Here is a 16411-nt window from a genome sequence, read left to right as displayed (position 1 = left end):
CATCTTCCTTGGAGCAGACAACCCCCACAACCACGTCAAGGTCCTGCCCCACTCAGGGATTGTGGTTTGTCACACAGTGGCGTAGCGTGGGGGGTGCAGGGGGGGCCGGCCGCACCGGGCGCAACCTCTGGGGGGGGCGCATTAGATGCATTTTACTTTAATTACATAGGTATTTTCATAACAAACAATACATGTGCTTAGGGGGTAAGGGTTTCTTTAACTAATCTAGTGGAAGAGACTCGAGTGCTAAAATCCACGGGTTAGGGGGCGCAAATTACTTGCCTTGCCCCGGGTGCTGACAACCCACGCTACGCCACTGTTGTCACACAGTGAGCACATATGTAAAACTAATTGGATAATGTGATTTATGACATATAGATAAGGGCACAGAATGTATGTGTATATAATATTCTGCCTTTTAATATTCCTCAAAATATTTCTTTCTCGGGGGGGGCTGCTGTGCTCCTACAGCCTGGAAGGGAGAACTGGGGGGAGGGGCTGAGGGAGAGGGGAGAACTGAAGGGACAGGCAGGTCCATCCTGGCAGTGAGGAACAGAGGGCAGCCCATATCCCAGTTCCACAACTGGAAAGTTCTCCCACTGAACGTCCCTCAGATTCTGCTCTCAGGGCCTGGAGACCTGATCCTGGGAGGCTCCAAGTTCAAGCTGTGTTGTTTTTTTTATTCCCATTGATATCCCACCCTTCTCCGAAGACTCAGGGCGGCTTACAATCTAAGAAGCACAAATCAATGTGCTTAGCACATGTGTTGCTTTTCCATGCCAGTTAGACTCTCTCTCTCCTCCAGGATGCTCACAGCCAAGTCTCCCCGAAGCCGGGTTATGCCCAGAGAGGAGGAGGAAGCCCCTCCTCGGTCGGAAATGGGCCCACCCCAATTTCTGAGTCTGTCCCAGAGGAGAGGAGGAGGGGAGGCTGTTGTCATCCCTGGTTTGTTACAGGCTCTTAGCAGGCTCCACGTGGACCTCTGCGAGGACCTGGTCAAGTAGGTTGTGTGAAGGTGGTCCTTGCGAGAAGAAAAGTCTCCCCAATACAGGTAGTCCTCGACTTATGACCACAATTCAGCCCAAATTTCTGTTGTTAAATGAAACATCTTTCAAGTGAGTTTTGCCCCATTTTACAATCTTTATTACCAGTCATTAAGTTAATTACTGAAGCTGATAAGTTAGTAACCCGGTTGTTCAGTGAATCTGACTTTCCCATCGACTTTGCTTGTCAGAAGGTCGCAAAAAGGGATCCTGTGACAAACCCTAACCCCCGGGGCACAGCAACCATCATAAACATGAGTCAGTTGCCAGGCATCTGAAGGTTGATCACGTGACCATATGGGGATGCTGCAAAGGTCATAACTGTGAAAAACATTGTAAGTCATATTTTTCAGTGCAGTTGTAACTTTGAACAGTCACTAAATGAACTGTTGTTAAGTCGAGGACTGGCTGTACATACTATTGTTCAGCATCTCTCCCATGAATTAATGTACTTCAAAGTTCCCATAATTCACGGATTCATCGACCAACAGATTCAACCTTGGAAAACCAACCTTTGTTAAAAGTTGCAAATGTGAAGGCAGCCATTGGGGAAGTGACTGGGTTAAGCGGGTGGTGTGGGTATCCCCAGAGTCAGTTTGGTGCAGTGGTTATTCAATACCAGGGGACCCTGAGTTCCAGTGCTGCCTCAGGCACCAAGCCAGCCAGGAGACTGGGCCAGCCACTCTCTCAGAGCCCTGGGAAAGAGGCAATGGCAACCACTTCTGAGCAACCTGGCCAGGATCTCTGGGTCAGCTTCACCTGTGGCCTTTCGGACAACCTTCACACCCAGCTGGCCGAGGCTGCCGGCCTCACTGCGCCTGGCTTCATCCTTGCCGGCCAAGCGGCCTCCAAGGGGCTGAATTTGGAGAGTTTTGCAGGTGGTTGTGCTGTGTGTGTGTGGGGGGGCACACAGGCATCCTGCAGGGCCAGGGGGTCTGCAGGGGGTCCCCCCATCCTGGTGAGGGCAGGGAGGGAGGGGTGCTGGGGAGAGGGAGGTCTGGGCAGCTCAGGTGCTGTCAGAAAGTGGGAGTGGGGGCCCTCCAAGGTGAGCCCTGGCCACCTGCAGGCCAGGTGGGGCTGGTGGGGTCCAGGGGGAAGGAGGTCAGCCAGGGCTGCCAAGTCTCCCGTGGGGCAGCCAGGTGCCTTTTCCTCCTGCCCTGGGAAGTGGGGAGGGGGCTGTGAGATTTAAAAGCCCAAAATTTGATGCTCACAACTCAAAGACAAGTCTGGTTAACAAAGGCAAAAATTTATTGAAAAGAAATTGAAAATAAAAAAGCGTTTACAAACGCGGCCTCTTAGACCCTTCCCAATTTGGATTGGGTTCAAAGAGCGCGCTGAACAAGTTTCAAACCAAGCATTTATACTTTCTCTTCTTGATACATGTTACTCCTAAAAAAACCTTAGTCTTTGATGTCATTTACATTTCTAAAAGATCTTCTTTGAACTTTTACATCCAAAAGACTTATTATAACAACTTCCTTACTTCCGGCACTACATTATCTTGTTTTTCTCGCAACCTTGAGATGTTCCTATCCTTTTTAACATTTCAAAAGAACTTTGTTGATTACCATTTGTGAGTTCTCTGTCTGAGCAGGAAACAGATAGCCTCACATCTTAGTGTTACATTTGATACAATTTATAAAAGAATAACCTTTATTTATTGGGGGCCCTTCAAGGTGAGCCCTGGGCACCTGCAGGCCAGGTGGGGCTGGTGGGGTCCAGGGATGAGAGGAGGTCAGCCTGGGAAAGGGCTGCCAAGTGCCTCTTCCTCCTGCCCTGGGAAGTGGGGAGGGGCCATGGGGAGGGGTCCACAGGCTGCCACTTTCCTGCCTCTTAGTCAGCCCTCATCCAAAAATTAATACCACTAGAAAAGATGGGAAATGAAATTTCACTTCAGGCACAAGCACCGTTAAAACCTGCTCAAATTTAGGATTCATGTATGGAGATCTACTGTAAGAGAAAATCCCAAAGAGGCCTAACGCTTAACATCAGGCAGGGTTCAAGGGTTCAAGGATTATTTGCTTCCTTGGCATTGGAAGACAGGCAGCTCTAGACTTAAATGACATCAGTCTAGAGTGCCACCAAACTCCATAATTCTGGGTCAGTTTTTCCAGCAATCTCTGGAGTTAAGAGACCATGTTGAAGGGCAACAGGAGTCAGTTCCCTTGTTATTGAGATATCTGCCTCCAGCATCACTTTCTGGGCATGTCTTGACAAGAAGGACCACAGTCACACCAGAACAATAGCCCCACGGGTGTTTCTCTGGTTTTTCACTCGCATGACTTTCTCCAGCTACCCCTCCTCACAAGGAGCCCTGGGATGCCTCTCAGTGTAGTCATCACAATACCAGCATTGAGATCTTTTCCACCACTTCTCCAGTGACTTCCTTTGTTGTAAACATCAGACTGAAGCCATATGCAAAGGATCTGGTATCAGAAAAGGATAAATGCCTCATGAATAGAAAAGAGATTGATTCACCCTGCAAATTATGGACCTGCTGCTTCTGCTTCTGCTGCTGCTGACGTCCCAGCCGGTCTCTGGGAAGCTTAGAATGAAATGCCTGATCAATTTGGAGCACCAGGATGGAAAGAGACCATGGAGCTTTTACAGGCCAGGAGACCATCTCATTGATATATTCACTACTGAAAGAATAATATCGCATATATTTTTGCCTTTCAACATGGCTCCTCCTGTTCAGTCTCCTTCGTAAGTCATTCAGAGTGATGGAGTTGCATTCCCTCCATTTGCTAATTCTAACGCTCTCCTTCTTTTCTTCTTATTTCACTTACTTCCACATTGCAGGATCTCTGATTTCTTGAATGATTTTGATTTCCAGGGCTTCCTTCTTTTGTCTGATTTAGTGGAAAAATCCAAAGATGGGGCTGAAAAAACTGAACAAAGTTCCTCTCCCAGTTCAGTCCTGAATTCATCCCTTGAATGTTAAACTTTGTTTAAAGTAGTGATTGAAACACTTGTTGTTCCTCAGCCAAGTCCATTTCAATATTTGTATACCTGCTCATTGGTTTTGGATCAATAGACTCTACCAACACACAGTAGGTTTGTTAAAACAAAGAGGATTGCAGTTTTAAAAAAGTATTTTCTTGATGATGATGATGATGATGATGATGATGATGATGATAACAACAGCATGATTTTTTTTACAGGAGAGTTTCTGCTGGTTATTCAAAAATCTTACAATTTATTTTCACCTTTCAATTGGTGAACAAGAATTCCCATCTTTTGCACAATCTCACACTTGGCTACAACATCCACGACAACTCTTTGAGCACTTTACGCACTTCAGATGCCTTGCTGGACATGCTCTCCACTGGAGAATTCAATGTTCCCAACTATGGCTGTGGGAGGAAGGAGAACATTTTGGCTCTTTTTGATGGAGCTCAGAGGGACATTTCCATCCAGTTGTCAACATTACTAGGCACCTACAAAGTCCCACAGGTTTGTGTGTAAGTCAAAATAGAGCTGGAAGGGGCCTTGGAGGTCGTCTAGCCCAACCCCTTGCTCAAGCAGGATTTCCTATACAATTTGAGACAAGTGGCTGTTTAGCCTCTTCTTAAAAACTTCCAATGGTGGAGCACCCACAACTTCTGGAGGCAACTTCTGTTCCACTGGTTAATTGTTGTCACTGTTAGGAAGTTTCTCCTTAATTCCAGGTTGCTTCTCTCCTTGATTAGTTCCCATCCATTCTTTCTTGTCTTGCCTTCTGGTGTTTTGGAAAATAATATTTTCATATGTTTTAGTCTCCAGGCCTTTAATCATCTCAGTTACTATTCTTTGCACTTTTTCTAAAGTCTCAACATCTTTTTTGTAATGTGGTGACCAAAACTGGATGCAGTATTCCAGATGTAGTGTTACTAAAGATGTATAAAGTGGTATTAATCAATGCTTTTTTTGTTAAAAAAAAGGTGCCAGAATTCATACACGTCACACAACCCGCCTTGCCTACCCTATAAGGTTTACCTTTGTAGCTGGGGAAAAAAAACCCTTCAATTTTTAGTGTATCTAAAAGACTAGGATTTTGTTCAAGGTAAGTTAATACTACTAATGTTACTATGCACTGTGTGGCTTTAAATTACAAGAAGCCATTTTATTAATCTTTTGGGACTTTTACCACTGGCATACCCATTTAGTTTAATGAGTGGAAATGTCATCTTTCTAGGTGGAATGAAATTGGCCCAATAAAACAAAATTTGGTTGCTTGTAAAAGATTGAATTATTTTTAAGAAGTTGTCAAACAAGGTGGAAAAAAATTACATTTAGAGTTCAATATGGATATTGACTTGAAACAAATCAAAGTTGAAACTTTGTCAGTGAACAGATTACTTTTAATTTACCTTTAAGTTAAACCCAATTTAATAAATAGATTAATAATCTTATATTGACAATAGATTTATCTTGCAATGTCTAATCAAAAAATATTTCAGGTGGAGAAACTATGGTTTGCTGTCTTTATCCTGCAGCTCTTATTGCAGCATTTGATGCTGTAAAGGGAGGAAATCGATTGTTATTCAGACTGCTGGCCCTGATCAAAGCCCTTTTCACAAGCCCTGGTTCAAGAGGGAGGTTTCGGCTCAATGGAGCCATGAGAAGAGGGATCAGTACTTACCAAGGGGGAAGGGAAATGGGTATATTTGAACCTTGCTCTTCAGTCTAGAGATTAAGGCCTTGCCCGCACTAATGAAGGACAAGTAGTACACATGAAAGTGAAGTACACATAAAATGACACTATTCTCATTTTCATAAGCTGGATTGTGTAGGCTGTCAAGAAAACTTGGACTCTACTGCCATGATAGTTTTCAGAATGTTGACAAAACGAAGTAAAAAGTTATGGGGGGGGGCGTTTTGGGGGGATGGGAGTGTATGAAATGACATCATAGCTATAGGATCCTATTTGATGGCGAGCCAATAGAGCAAGTAACACTTTTACTTACTGTACCCGGGGTAGTTTTTTCTGAAACTGGATATTGCTTCTGAAATCATAAAAAGAACTCAATTAGAGAAAAGACACAAGTGCATTTAGTGCTTAAACATAAAAAAACCACAATCATACAATCTACCTTTCTCCCTATGTATTAAAGTATATGATGCCAAATTTACCCCTCAAGCCCTTATACGGTGCTGAAGTTTGGGGCTTAATATATGCCACTAGTAGAACCAGCCCAATCAAAGCATTGTGTGTGTGTGTGTGTGTGTGTGTGTGTGTGTGTGTGTAATAAAAGGACTTCAGCTACTACCCTCAGAAGTGAACTGGGATTTTGTCAATTTGTCTTTTGTCTAAAATCACCATATGTATTTATTAATGTATAATTAAAGCTATGGAATCTAATAGATTCCTCAAATTTCCTGTGTTAGAACTGATAAAATTTCAATTAAAGACCTTTTGATTGTAGAAACGACAATTTATATTAGGAGCTGTGTTATCTTGTACAAGAAGAGAAGGAGCAAAAAAGATCACAACACAAAGAATCTGGAACATTGAAGCAGAGAAAGATGTAGCCATCCTCAATAAGTTTGGTACACTGAAATTTATTTATTTATTTATTTATTTATTTATTTATTTATTTATTTATTTATTTATTTATTTATTTATTTATTCGGTTTATATACCGCCCTATTCCCAAAGGGCTCAGGGTGGTTTACAGGGCAGAATTTAAAAACAATACAATATAAAATTAAAATAAAATAAAATTAAGTATAGCCCCAAAAAGTCAAAATCACATTACACCTTCCGACTTGCCAAGTATTGAAATGTAGAAATGCCAAAACATCTTAGGGCATGTAAGCAACATTTAGAAAGAGAGAGATCAGGACTGCACATTAGACAAATGATCTCTTCAGATCTATGTATAAAAATAACATATTTCCTGTCAGAATCCATTGATATCACATTCATAAATGTATGGTTAAAATATTGTGCCTACCGGGATTCTGCCATACTGGTAGAAGGAGTGGGGGTATTGTTTATTAATAAATAAAAATAAACCTTTATTGTCAAAGTACAACATGTGTACATTGAGATTAGCTGACCCTCCCCGCCCTGCTCTCTCCCCTCAACACACAGTGACAACAAACCCTCCATCCCACCACACCATGTGAACCAACTACACCACACACCGGCCTCCCAAGTCAATTCTGCATAAGATTATGTCCCATTTAAAAGCCTAACAGCCCACGGATAAAAGCTATTTTTCAGCCTGTTGGTACGGCTGGCTATATTCCTATATCTCCTGCCGGATGGTAGGAGAGTAAAGAGATACCGTCCAGGGTGTGAGTCATCCCTGAGAATCTTCCTCACTCTTCCAAGGCAACGAGCCCTGGCGAGGTCATCCAGTGGTGTCAGGGGACAGCCCACAATGTCTTGTGCTGTGCTCACCACCCTCTGTAATACTTTCCTGTCCGCGGCTGTCAGACCGGCATACCAAACCACAATACCATACGAGAGGACGCTCTCTATAGTAGACCGGTAAAAGAGGGTCATTAGCCGTTGTTCTACCCTGTTCTTCCGCAAGACCCTAAGAAAATGAAGCCTCTGTTGGGCCTTTCTGGCCACCTGGGTTGTGTTGACTTTCCAGGTCAGATCTTCACAGAGGTAGACTCCCAGAAATTTAAAGGAGGAAACTCTCTACACAGTCTATCTGTAGCTGCTTTCAAAGAACCTTTGATCTGGGGGAACAAAGTGGGGGGGGGAGTGATCTGTCTGTTGGGGCTGTAGGAAGAAGGCAATCAACAAAGGAATGCACGAAGTTTCTTTCTTCCCACGGAAGGACCTGACAACCAAATTGATGGGATCCTAACCAAATGGAATTTTGAGAGGAGTGGGTTGAACCGGGAATGCTTATATGGATTTGAAATGTGACTCAAGACCAGATCCTGTCTCATATCTCCACAACCAATCTTATCCTTAGTAAATTTTTTTCCTTTTGGACAACTCGGCTCCCAAGAGTCCTTATTTCCTAAGATGTGAATTGGGGTAGGTCCTGACATTTCCTGTGCAGTCAGAATTCAGAAATGACATATAATACTGTCTCTTATTAGACTAAAACAGTTCAGTTGACATCTAGATATGTGGGTCTGTTTGTGATAAATTGTAGGGGTGATACAGAAATGATTTACATTCTTCAATCTTTCTTTTTTTCTTGCATTCTATTTTGATACATGAACTTATTAATGTTTTGTATTCTACATTATGCATTTTGTTATGGCTTAAAGGCTAATTAACAATAAAACATTCTAATATATTCATGAGAACCAAATTGGATTTACTAAACGGTAATATTATGGGTTTGATCTGACCCCCAGTATAACACAGCATTCTTCATTGCCCTTTTTAGATCAGGATTGAAACTGCTTCAGAGGCTCTGAGTGATAAAAGCAATTTCCCTTTTTTCCACCCGATGCTCCCCAAACAAGGGATCCAGTACCCGGCAATTGTCCAGCTCCTCCTCCATTTCAGATGGACCCTGATTGGCCTCTTTGCGTCAGACACAGAGAAGGGAGAGAATTTCATGAGGATTTTTACTCCTGTGCTTGTCAAAAATGGAATTTGTGTTGTTATATCACAACTATTCTCAACAACTGATCACATAACATGCCTCAAGGATGCCCTCCCTAAATGGAGACAAGTCAATGTCTTTGTCCACTTCCTAGAACATGTTTCCATTTTTGACAGAATTCTTCCTTTTCATTTAACACTTATGCGTCTGCCAGGACCCATTGAAGGGAAAGTGTGCATCATGTCAGTCCTGGGTTATTTGACAATTACAAGGCACAGACTTTACAAATACGTCCATAGCATTTGGAGATTTTCTTATCAGGAAAAGAAAGAAAGGCAAAAAGATGATGTCTTTGAACCCCAGTTCTATGTGGAACCCCAGTTTCAAGATCATTATTTCCGTTGTTCTCTTTCAAAACATGTCCTTTCTGTCAAAGGCCGAAAAAGATGCACCCAGGAAGCACCACTGGAGACCCAAAACAAATGGTACAGGAACTGGATCCCAAGTTCTGAACATTATTACAGTTTTGTTAAGACTCTGGCCCACACCTTGAAAGCTGCATATTCCTCCAGATTGCGGAGGAGAAGCAAGGAGGTTGAAGAGAGTTCAAGGCTGCAGCCGTGGCAGGTATGGGGTCCTGGCAAGAATCTGTCAGTTACTTTTTAAAAAAGCATCCAAAGGAGGTGGAGGGGAACCATCTGAACCTCTTTGTGGTAGAAACGGCAAGAGTTCTGGACAACTGAATCACTCATGGGATAATGTTCCAAAGAGTGGACATCACAACAGATACTGTATATAGAAATAATGTTGTTGTTGTTGTTAGCTGCGAAGTCATGTCCGACCCATCGCGACCCTATGGACAACGTTCCTCCAGGCCTTCCTGTCCTCTACCATCTTCTGGAGTCCATTTAAGCTCACGCCTACTGCTTCAGTGACTCCATCCAGCCACCTCATTCTCTGTCGTCCCCTTCTTCTATTGCCCTCAACCTTTCCCAGCATTAGGTGGCCAAAGTATTTGAGTTTCAGCTTCAGGATCTGGCCTTCTAAAGAGCAGTCAGTGTTGATCTCCTCTAGGACTGACTGATTTGATCGCCTTGCAGTCCAAGGGACTCGCAGGAGTCTTCTCCAGCACCATAGCTCAAAGGCCTCAATTCTTTGGCGCTCAGCCTTTCTTATGGTCCAACTTTCACTGCCATACATTGCAACTGGGAAGACCATAGCCTTGACTATACGCACTTTTGTTGACAGGGTGATGTCTCTGCTTTTTAGTGTGCTGTCTAGATTTGTCATGGCTTTCCTCCCAAGGAGCAAGCGTCTTTTAATTTCTTGGCTACAGTCTCCATCTGCAGTGATCTTGGAGCCCAGGAAAATAAAATCTGTCACTACCTCCATTTCTTCCCCATCTATTTGCCAGGAATTGAGAGGGCCGGATGCCATGATCTTGGTTTTCTTAATGTTAAATTTCAACCCAACTTTTGCACTCTCCTTCTTCACCCGCAACAAGAGACTCTTTAGTTCTTCTTCACTTTCTGCCATTAGAGTGGTATCATCTGCATATCTTAGGTTGTTGATGTTTCTTCCGGCAATCTTAATTCCAATTTTTGATTCATCTAGCCCTGCCTTTCTCATGATGTGCTCTGCATATAAGTCAAATAGGCAAGGTGACAGTATACAGCCTTGCCGGACTCCTTTCCCAATTTTGAACCAATCAGTGGTTCCGTGTCCAGTTCTCACTGTTGCTTCTTGGCCCGCATATAGGTTTCTCAAGAGACAAATAAGATGGTCTGGTACGCCCATCTCTTTAAGAACTTGCCACAGTTTGTTATGATCCACACAATCAGAGGCTTTAGCATAATCAATGAAGCAGAAGTAGATGTTTTTCTGGAACTCCCTAGCTTTCTCCATGATCCAGCGTATGTTGGCAATTTGATCTCTAGTTCCTAGTAATTAACTTAATGACTGGTAATATTGGACGCCTTCCGACCTGAGGGGCTCATCTTCCAGCATCATATCATTTTGCCTTTTGGTACTGTCCATAGGGTTTTCATGGCAAAGATACTGGAGTGGGTTGCCATTTCCTTCTCCAGTGGATCACGTTTTGTCAGAACTCTCTGCTATGACCTGTCCGTCTTGGGTGGCCCTGCACAGCATAGCTCATAGCTTCATTGAATTACGCAAGCCCCTTCGCCACGACAAGGCAGTAATCCATAGAAATAATAGATATATAATAGATATAATATAATATTGTATAATAGATAATAGATAGATAAATAATAGATAAATAATAGTAAAGGTAAAGGTTCTCCCACACATGCGTGCTAGTCATTTCCAACTCTAGGGGCCGGTGCTCATCTCCGTTTCAAAGCCGAAGAGCCAGCGCTTGGCCAAGGATGTCTCCGTGGTCATGTGGCCAGCATGACTAGACGCCAAAGGCACATGGAACGCTGTTACCTTCCCACCGTAGTGGTCCCTATTTTTCTACTTGCATTTTTATGTGCTTTCGAACTGCTAGGTTGGCAGAAGCTGGGACGAGTAACAGGCGCTCACTCTGTTACGCGGCACTCGGGATTCAACCCGCCAAACTGCCGACCTTCTGATCGACAAGCTCAGTGTCCTAACCCACTGAGCCACTGCGTCTCTTATAGAAATAATAAGCAATAGTCATTTCTATAAACAGCTATCTACTTAATCAACAAAACCCAAAGTCAGAATATCATTTTTATCTTTTTTATCAGAGTCCAGAAATGGTTTCCAAGTGGAAACAAAGCTATTTACATTTCTTTCCTTAATCAATGTTATTAGCTTTGCCATATCCGTCAGTTTCTCCATCCATTGTTGCATGTGGGAATTGATGACTCTTTCCATTTTGGAGTACATAAAATTTTCATTACGCTCAGCATATATGATAAGAAAATTCCATTTTTTCCAATTCCTTATCCAATACTCAAAAAGGAAAGAATTCTAGATCCCATTAGATAGGTTTTTTTAAAGAAACATCTCGATTGAAATATAAATCTGGTCCCCATATATTTTTGCCTTGTCACAAGTCAGCCATGTATCGTAAAAAGGACCTTCTTTAAAATTGATTTTCCAATGGACATTTGAAATATCTTTAAATATCTTTGACAATTTTAAATACCAACAGTACATGATTTTATACAATTTCACTATAAAATTCTCATAATTACATTATAATTCACTGTAAATTTCCAACAAGTCATTTTCATAAATATTCCTGTCTTCTTCCAGTGCATCATTAATGAAATTAACAATAATTATATGATTATATGATTTTGTTATCTAATAAATTAGTTGATACCACCAATTTATTAAAATCAGTGACTATTATACATACATAATAATATCAAAATAGTACAAATGAAACCTTAATGATTGATCTATATACTAGGTCCCATCTGTCTGTTCTAACACCAGATACCATAGTTTGTCAAATTCAAATTGATAAATAATAGATATTTTTCAACTGGATTTTAATTATGGTGCTGTCTCTATTCCAAAATCAAATATTTTTTAAGAAACTGGAAGTCTTTTAAAAGTGATATGAATAGTTTTATTTTAGAATTAGTATAAATCATGCATCATAAAAATCATTTATCAATTCTATCTGCCTTTATTAATAAATATATTGAAGACTAAATGATCAAGGAGTAATTGTAATTCATATCTGACCAGTTCTATGAGTAATATAAAAAAATATTCGAGTTCAATTATTAAAATAGTTTTTCCCACTTAATTATCACACCACTTAACTAGGTTTCTCGTGATGACTTTATGAAGATGTTTGTATCTCTCCAGTTCTATGAGGAAAATTAAAATTTGAGTTCAATTTTTAAGACAGTCTTTTGCCATTTAATTACCACACCATCCAATTCTCATTTAACTAGGTTTCTAGTGATGAGTTCATGAACAAATTTGTTAATATGAAATCAATTTATATCAAAGCATTCCCACAATCTATTAACAAAGTCTAATGACATGTGGGAATGACCTTGGGAAAGGGGGAAGAGATGCTCACTAGAAATGATCAGACAAGAGGGAGAGAAGACAAAGTAACTCAGAAAGGATCCTGCCTAACTTTTCAGGGTGAAAGGAGAGTTGGTGGGAGATTTATACTTTCAGACTTCCAGTATTCTGTAATATTTCTTACAATAAAGTAAAATTAGCTCTTCTGAGCCTGTCTGTTTACCTAAGAGAAACTTGGAAAAATCCATGCTTACTAGTATTCACTTTGCTTATGAATAATCTTTATAGGTTTGTGAGTTTTTATTGTTTTTGACTACTATAGAAAATTCCATATAATTGACAATTTTTGTCAATTACTGTATATTGTATGATTGACATTTTTTCCTGAATATTTTTTTAAATTTTTTTGAAAATAGTGGCAAGTCACGTCCCAACTAAGAATGCTTACAAATTAAACAACTTTTCAAATGTGAAAAGACCATGTGGGATAAAGAACCAAGTTTTCTGTTTTCAAAATTTCTGGATCTTTCCATTTTAGTTTCATACCTTTCTGTCGAAAGAGGAGTTTTGCAATTTTTCTCAGGAGATACTGTACTTGGACCAAAATGGAGATGTAGCAGCAGATCTGGGAATCACAAGCTGGGTGTTTCTCCCCAAGATGGATTTCATCATAGAACAACTGGGGAGTTTTGAAAGACAAAGATTTACTGTCAATCAAGATGCTCTTTTACAGCTAAAGTTGCTCAACAAGGTAGGTGAAATATTGGTGCCTTTTCTGTTTTCCAGAGCCTCAGGAACCATTTCAAGTTGAGTAAACCTAGTCAATGTGATGGGGGAATTTTTTAGGCTGCTTGGGAGGCTTCAGTAGTATTAAGAAAGTGTCCTTCAGATGCTATAATATGGAACAATGTTCTGATTCAGACAACCTGGGATCCAGCAGGACAGTTGTTTGGTCATTTTGTGTCTCCTCTGTTATTTATTATCTCCATAACCTGGTGAGAGAAGCCATCAAGTGTTGGGGAATGTAGTGCTGATTGCTTCAGAATCGCTTCTTTCTTGGCCTGAAATTTCAAAGGAGGCAATTCTGTTGACCTGAGTTCAGGTATGGATTGAGTTCAGGTATGGATTGAATCCAATGAAGTTTATTCAAGGCTGGCTGGAGGTCATAGAGGTCCCAGTGGAAAATAAGCTTTAGAATTAGAATTCAGCTTCTCCAAATATATATGCCACCCATCTCCCTGTCCAGAATGACTTTGAGCAGCTTACAATAGTGTATTGTTTGTATGATGTCTCATTTTGTATACTGCCCTGACCCAGAAAAAGTAGTGAAACATTTTGATCCAAAGGAAAGCCCTTCCTGATATCCAATGTAATAAGGAGCAGTATGAAAGAAACACAACTTACAAATATAAAAGCCTCTGTCTTTTTAAGAGGACTCTTCTTCTGAAAACCCTTGGAACACAATTAGCTACTTTCAGCCTCCTTGGGAAAAAGGAGTCTCCATATTTAACTATTAATAAATTTAGGTTTTTTTCCCCATGCCACTTGATGTAACCTAGTTCAAGTTCTTCTACAGAAATGACCTTGTTTTGGATAACTAGATGGGCTTTAGAAATATCCCTTCCTGACACAGGGCTCATTCTTGTGTCCTACATGCTGCAGCAAAAGATGCCTAATTTACCCTTTTTGAGGGACACGTTCTCACAACCTTGCCTCCATCTCACCTCACTACAATTCTAAAAACTAGAGTCGATTTTATTCTTAATTCACCAGCATGGCAACATATGAATTGAACAAATAAATATACAAATCAGTAAAAAAAAACTGATTTCAATTGGACAGCTCCAATTTGAAAGGAATTTATTCTTCTTATCTTAACTAGGACATTGTACTACTTTCAAAGAGAAAATTTAATAGGAATACATCATCATATTTTACAATCATGAGTATATGAAGAATGGAGGACTGAATAGGGTTATGATGAGGAGTTAACTGGTTATACTTAATAATTAAACTATTTTTAAATTCTATCCCTCCAGACTTAATAGAAAAGTCCTTTCTTGAAATGTGACATGCCAGAAGCAGTTAATAAATAAAGAATCTACCAGTAGTTATATCTCCTATAACCATTTGGAACTAGTCAGAGACTTCATATTTACCTAAGCTACTTGGCTATTCCTATTTGTTTCTGTTTAGTCTCTGCCTCAGTCCAAATGTGTGGAAAATTGTCATCCTGGATTTGTCAAACGGGTTAGAGAAGGAGAGCCAATTTGCTGCTACGCCTGTGTTCCTTGTCCAGAGGGGACCATCTCCACTCAGGAAGGTGGGTGACACCATAAGAAAAGAAGGCCTTGTGGAAATGGATTTATCCAGAGCATTTTCATGAAAGTACATGTTGAAAGACGTATTGAAGCTTAACTGTACTCCTGTTTATTTTCTAAATACAAAATTTCTTATCTAAAGGGAAGACTAACCAAAAACTCTTGAAGGAGAGATGAGAAACAGATAAGGTAAGGCAGATTTGCCAAGTTTTACCAATGTCAGGGAAAATTACTTCTTTTGGTGAAATTGTTAAGAAACACATCTAGGAAAGTGACCCTGCTATCAGTTGTTTTACCAAAAATATCTTTTTTGAAAGATAAAAGGATATAATATTAAATGAATATTGGCTTTTGAGTTTTTCAGATACAGAAAAGTGCACCAAGTGTCTGGATGATAAATATCCAAATGAGGACAGAGTCCAATGTATCCCCAAAGTTATAATATTCCTCTCTTATGAAGAACATTTGGGCATCATACTGGTCCATTTTGCCATACTCTTGCTCCTAACCACAGGCCTTGTTTTAATCACCTTCATTAAATACCGAGAAACTCCCCTTGTCAAAGCCAACAACCGGGACTCCTCCTACATCCTCCTGGTCTCCCTCCTGCTTTGCTTCTTGTCTCCTTTTCTCTTCATTGGTCAACCAAGGAAAGCCACCTGCCTTCTCCGACAGACGGTTTTCAGCATCATCTTCTCAGTTGCCGTTTCTTCTCTCTTGGCCAAAACCATCATGGTGGTGTTGGCTTTCCTGGCCACAAAACCAGGAAATCGAGTGAAGAGGTGGTTAGGGAAGAGCTTGGTCAACTGTATCATCCTTTCTGGTTCTGCTCTCCAAATTATCATCAGCTCCATCTGGCTGGGAGTTTCTCCCCCATTCCCTGACTCTGACCTACACTCCCAGCCTGGAGAGATCATCTTGCAATGCAACGAAGGTGCTGTTGTCATGTTCTACATCACCCTAAGCTACATGGGCTTCCTGGCTGCCATTTGCTTCACGGTGGCTTTCCTGGCCAGGAATCTGCCTGGAGCCTTCAATGAAGCCAAGCTAATCACCTTCAGCATGCTGGTCTTCTGCAGTGTCTGGGTGACCTTTGTGCCCACCTACCTGAGCACCAAAGGGAAATTTATGGTGGCTGTGCAGGTCTTCTCCATCTTGGCCTCCAGTGCTGGTCTACTAGTCTGCATCTTCATCCCCAAGTGCTACATTATCATTCTGAGGCCAGACCTGAATACAAAAGGGCATCTTACAACCAGAATAAATGTAAATCCATGAGACTTAACACCATTACGATATTTAAAGAATTGGAAAAAATTCCTTTTATTTGAAAGAACATATTATTTACACATATGTAGGACTCAAAGAAAATCATATCTACATGTTTTAGAATAGGAAGTGGTTGAATGGTTGTAATTCTTATAACTCCCTTTCCTTTCATCTCAATAAATCTAGGTAAAGAGAACTGTGAAAGTCGTTCAGAGGAATTTGCTGCTCAGTAACTGCCAATGATCATACACTTTTTAAGAAATCATTGGAGCAATTATTCCTACTG

General features: G+C 40.9%; 1 protein-coding gene across 1 annotated transcript; it reads left to right on the top strand.

The window, feature by feature from the left end:
- Positions 1 to 1752: 1752 nt before the first annotated feature.
- LOC310648173 (vomeronasal type-2 receptor 26-like) lies at positions 1753 to 16134 on the top strand (the record flags this gene model as incomplete). The annotated part of the gene is made up of 6 exons (XM_083375910.1): positions 1753 to 1921; positions 3336 to 3472; positions 4272 to 4499; positions 8393 to 8584; positions 14735 to 14861; positions 15224 to 16134. 6 exons carry the CDS (start codon positions 1753 to 1755, stop codon positions 16132 to 16134), a joined length of 1764 nt encoding a protein of 587 aa, XP_083232036.1.
- Positions 16135 to 16411: the final 277 nt, after the last annotated feature.

The sequence above is a fragment of the Vipera ursinii genome (genome assembly GCF_947247035.1).
Source record: "Vipera ursinii genome assembly, chromosome: 17".
Classification (NCBI taxonomy): domain Eukaryota; kingdom Metazoa; phylum Chordata; class Lepidosauria; order Squamata; family Viperidae; genus Vipera; species Vipera ursinii.
Note: the sequence above shows the minus strand (reverse complement) of the source record. Positions and strands in the feature narration are given on the sequence as shown.